Raw genomic sequence first — 5,000 nt, 5'->3', positions numbered from 1 at the left:
TACAGCCACACTAATAACGCAGATTTGAATGAGAAAATGAGAGAGAGAGAGAGAGAGAGAGAGACACTCACTGAGGGTCAGTATTCCAGCCAGGTTTCCTTTAGTGGCTTCAGCCCTCAGTTCAGCTGTAGCAAAGCCCTCAGACTCCACCTTACAACCTGCCTCCTGCAACACACACACACACACACAGTGTTAAACACACACGCGTACTTCACAACTTGCCTGTGAAATAAATCAAACAAATGCATTACATATTACATTTTCAGAAACAGCTCTCAGTAAATCAGTTCTGTGTGTGTGTGTGTGTGTGTGTGTGTGTGTGTGTGTGTGTGTGTGTGTGTGTGTGTGTGTGTGTGTGTGTGTGTGTACCTTCAGAGCTGTGCGAGCACTCTCCATGTTGGGGAAGCAGGGCAGGATGTACTGGGAGGTGGTGTCCACGTCAGGGAGCACTCCCAACTCCTGCATCCCCCTCAACACCTCCATAGTCCCTGAGGGAGTGAGAGGAGGAGGAGGAGGAGAGAGGGAGAGAAGAGAAGAGGAGAGGAGAGGAGAGAAAGGAGGAGGAAGAGGAGGAGGAGAGAAGGGAGGAGAGGACGGGAGAGAGAGGAGGAAAGAAGAAAGGAGAGGAGGGGAGAGAGTTGACATTAGAAGAGAAACTGCTGAGACAAAGACTATGTCTGAGAAGCGTAACTATGGGAACCCAAGTGCACAGTGAGAAGCGTAACTATGGGAACCCAAGTGCACAGTGAGAAGCGTAACTATGGGAACCCAAGTGCACAGTGAGAAGCGTAACTATGGGAACCCATGTGCACGGGCTGCTCTCATATTCAGCTTCTAGAGACTCAACACCACTAGTCAACAGATATAAGCACAACTTCACACACAGCAGCCAAAAATGTGGACACACACACACACACAAACACACTAAACTGCCATTTAAACCTTTTTTTCCACACTCACTCTCACTCTCTCTCACACACACACACACACACTATTACCAGTGTTTACACCTCATGCTTGGTCAAACACACACAGTCAGAGGTAGAATATAATTAGGCCGAAGGCACACACACACACTCCTCCACTACAGAGCCTCAGGTGCTGCTCAGAGACAGGCCTGCAAACACACACACACACACACACACACACACACACACACACACACAGAAAAGGCCCAAGAGTGTGTGTGTGTAGATAGATACGGTTATTCATGCCAAGAGAAAAACTTCCTCTACATATGACCCATTCAGGGTTACACACGACACACGTGGTCACACACACGCACGCACGCACGCACGACGCACGCACGGTATAGGTATACATACAGCAGAGAGCCAAATAAACACAGGAGTGAGAACAAGAGGGACATTTTGTGTGTGTGTGTGTGTGTAAGTTAGCAAGTCCGTTTTTGTGAGTGTTTATTGTATGTGTGTGGGAGGAGGGTTGCATTTGTGTCTAAATGTGAGTGTGTGTGGTTGTGTCTGTGTAAGTAAGTGTGTGTGTTTCCTGTAAGTGTTTCCTCAGGGCTCCGTCCGCCCGGCTCTGTTTCGTGCCGCTCAAGGGAGGTCCATTCACCTGTCTCTACCTCCACACACACACACACACACACACACACACAACCCTCCATCCCAGCCCACCTGAATAAAAGATAAGAGTTGCTTTTATCCGCCATTAAAACCCTGTGTTTGGGGCTCACCTCCTGCCTGAGTGTGTGTGTGTGTCAGTATTTATGAGCCAGGGCATTAGCCAGGTAAAGCACCTGAAGACGTCGGCCATCCATCTATCCATCCATCTATCCATCCATCTATCCCATCCATCTATCCCATCTCTCCATTTCAATCATCCACTCTAACCCCACCTCCTCCACCCCTCCATCCATTTCCCTCCCTCTCTCTCTCTATCCATTGCCCTACTCATTCATTCATGCTCTTCTCCTCTTCTCCTCCCTCCTCCTCCTCCTCCCTCCTCTCTCCTGTCATCTCAGCTCTCACCAGCCTGGGCTGCTTTCAAGAAAAAGTAAACAAGCGATCACACACTTCCCTCAATGGACACTCTATCCATCCCTCCCTTCCCCCCACTCTCTTTCACTCTATCCATATCTCTCCGCCCTCCTCCTTCTCCTCCTGTTCTTTCGTTTTTTTTATGAAAGGAGCACACCTGTTCAGCTCGTCAATAAAACATGCGTGCACTTCCCGCCCAAGAGTGTCCGTCCAGCGGCTATCGGTGGCTTTCAGACACGCGTATCTGTGAATGGGGCTGGAAAATGGAGAGTGAGATGACCGCTTTTACCTCCTTCATTCTGGCACTTTTTCATTCACTCTCTCGCTCCCTCTCTCTCTCTCTCCGCTGCACAGGTTCATTCACTCACTCACGTGCCCCAAATTGACACAGCCACAGTCAGCACTTCTCCTGCCCTCTGCCATGTTAACAGGCCCTTCTCCTTTGTTTTAGTGTGTGTGCGTGTGTGTGTGTGTGTGTGTGTGTGTGTGTGTGTGTGTGAGAGTGTGTGTGCGCTTGACGTCTCGCACCACAGGAAGCTTTCAAATAAATGAATGAAGGAATGAATGAGCAAATCCATTGATGAATTAATAACCGCAACTGACATGAACCACTACAGGGTTACCACCAGCCAAGATCTGACCCCAGGAGAAAGAGCACAGACCAGCTCACGTTTCCTTGACGATTGTTCTCTCCCTCAGACAAAAACACTTTGGCCTCTCTGTTGAGATAAAGATAAATACACAATAGCCTCTGTCCCATGTTCTTTCCCCTTTATCTATTAATGGGAGCACATGAAGAGACAGAGACTTTTTTTTCTGGAGTAGTTCAAACCAACAGACAGACATGATCGCTTTGGAGGTTTTTTTGTTTTTGTATTTAAAGATCTGTACAGATCTTGTATTAATTACAGGGAAGGAGGAGAGGAAAGGGGGATGCAGAGAGAAAAAGGAAAACAGGAAGAGACAGATGAAAAGGTTGAGGTGGATGAAGAGAGAAGGCGGAGTAGAGGAAGGAAGATCACATTCTGTTTACACTATAAAACAACACTTCAGAAAATAAACCTAGAGAAAGAAGCAAAGAGACAGAACACAAGAGAATGAAGAAGACATACAAGATGAAAGAAAGAGAGAAAGAAAGAGAGAAAGAAAGACACAAAGAGGCCACAGAGAGAAAGAGAGAAAGAGAGAGTGTGTGTGTGTGTGTGGTGTGTGTGTGGTGTGTAAGTGTGTGTGTGTGAGTGTGTGAGAGTGTGTGAGTGTGTGTGGAGTGTGTGAGTGTGTGAGAGTGTGTGAGTGTGTGAGTGTGAGTGTGTGAGTGTGTGTGAGTGTGTGAGTGTGTGAGTGTGTGTGAATGTGTGTGAATGTGTGTGTGGTGTGTGAGTGTGTGTGTGTGTGTGTGTACGGCTGGTTTGCTGGTTTGCTTGGTGGGGCCGTGGCGTGTCAGAAGTGATAAGGCGTCGGCGGCGACCCTCTCATGCTGACACGCGGCTCTCGCTGGGGGCGTCTCCGCCAACACCAGCATATGCTTCCTCAACGCCGCCTGCCCAAATCCACACCTCATCAAAATGCCCCCCCACACACACACACACACACACACTCCATCTCTCTATGAGTGGAGTGGAGTGGGGTGGGGTGGGGTGGGGTGGGGTGGTGCGGTGCGGTTCTTGCCCGCTAGTGACACCTGTGGACAGAAAGTGACATGGCGCTGAATATTTCATGGGGGTGCAGCGCGGCGCGCCTAATCCAAAGTGAACTCCCTTAGAGCGCTCGCATTTACATGAAATCAAGTCACTACGCATTCCGTCACATGCCGCTACACACACACACACACGCTGCTGCCCACTACGCTGCACCAGCCTCGCACCCGCCACACACACACACACACACACACACACACACACACACACACACACACACACGCTGCTGCCCACTACGCTGCACCAGCCTCGCACCCGCTTCACACACACACACACACACACACACACACACACACACCTCATGAAAGATGTACACGTACACACACACACACACACACACACACACACACTCTGAGGACAGCGTGGGGTGAAAGGAAAAGGAAAGAAAACAGTGACAGAGAGAGAAAGTAGAAGAGAGAGGAAGAGGTGTGTGTGTGTGTGTGTGTGTGTGTGCATCTTTCATGAGGAGTGTGTGTGTTGATGGTTCGGGGCGGCCGTGTGTAAAGGAGAAAGGAGCGAAGTTTCTGTGCGCTTCCTTCCGCTAAGCGGCTCAACAAGCAAATGGACTGACAGCGATGCGAGCGGAATGGAACGCGGCCTTATGGGTACGCAGTCCTCCAGTGGCCCGAAACACACACACACACAGACACACACACGCACACAGGGCTGAGATGCTTTCATCACCTAAAAATGCCCCCATCAATAAATGATGCCTTAAGAGCCCTGGCATAATCACCATTTAGTCACTGCTCTGGATTAAATTGGGAGACCCAAAAAAACATGTAGTGATAATTAGGCAACATGCAGTGTGATGTGTGTGTGTGTGTGTGTGTCTCCCCCCTCTCTCTCTCTCTCTCTCACACACACACACACACACACACACACGAAGGGGACAGAAGAAATGAGCTTGTTTGACAGGGTGTTTAACATAGATGAACCCACTGCCCCTTGGATCTCTTCTCTCTCTCTCTCTCACACAGTCGTATTGTTGGTGGCGCATAATGACCCTTCACCTCAAGGCTGCCGTGGGTTGAGAGAAGGGAGGGTGAGGGGGTGGGGTCCCCATCTCCAGCCTGAGGCTACCCCTCTCACACACACACACACACCGCCCCGGGGCAGGGCAGAGGTCAAGCCTCCAGAGGCGGGGTCAACAGGGCCTTCACATCTCCCGCAGCCAATCATGCGCGCTCAGGAACCAGGCGGTCAGACAGCCACCTCTAAGCCCCGGAGAGAAGGGCAGAGACTCAAGAGCACCGCCATTGGCTCATAAAAACATCCTTCAGGGGCACCAGAGCGCAGCCAT

The 5,000-nt window shown here is 50.1% G+C and overlaps 1 protein-coding gene across 2 annotated transcripts in view; it reads right to left on the bottom strand.

The window, feature by feature from the left end:
- Positions 1–5,000, bottom strand: part of lrpprc (leucine-rich pentatricopeptide repeat containing) — a 69,715-nt gene that overhangs the window by 51,768 nt on the left and 12,947 nt on the right. For both annotated transcript variants that reach the window (XM_048269093.1, XM_048269094.1), the window contains exons 12-13: positions 370–488; positions 72–165 (exon numbers count right to left, since the gene is read on the bottom strand). In XM_048269093.1, coding sequence (XP_048125050.1) covers positions 72–165; positions 370–488 — 213 coding nt within the window. The remainder of the gene's footprint in view (positions 1–71; positions 166–369; positions 489–5,000) is intronic.

Source organism: Alosa alosa, chromosome 18 (genome assembly GCF_017589495.1).
Source record: "Alosa alosa isolate M-15738 ecotype Scorff River chromosome 18, AALO_Geno_1.1, whole genome shotgun sequence".
Lineage (NCBI taxonomy): Eukaryota > Metazoa > Chordata > Actinopteri > Clupeiformes > Clupeidae > Alosa > Alosa alosa.
Note: the sequence above shows the minus strand (reverse complement) of the source record. Positions and strands in the feature narration are given on the sequence as shown.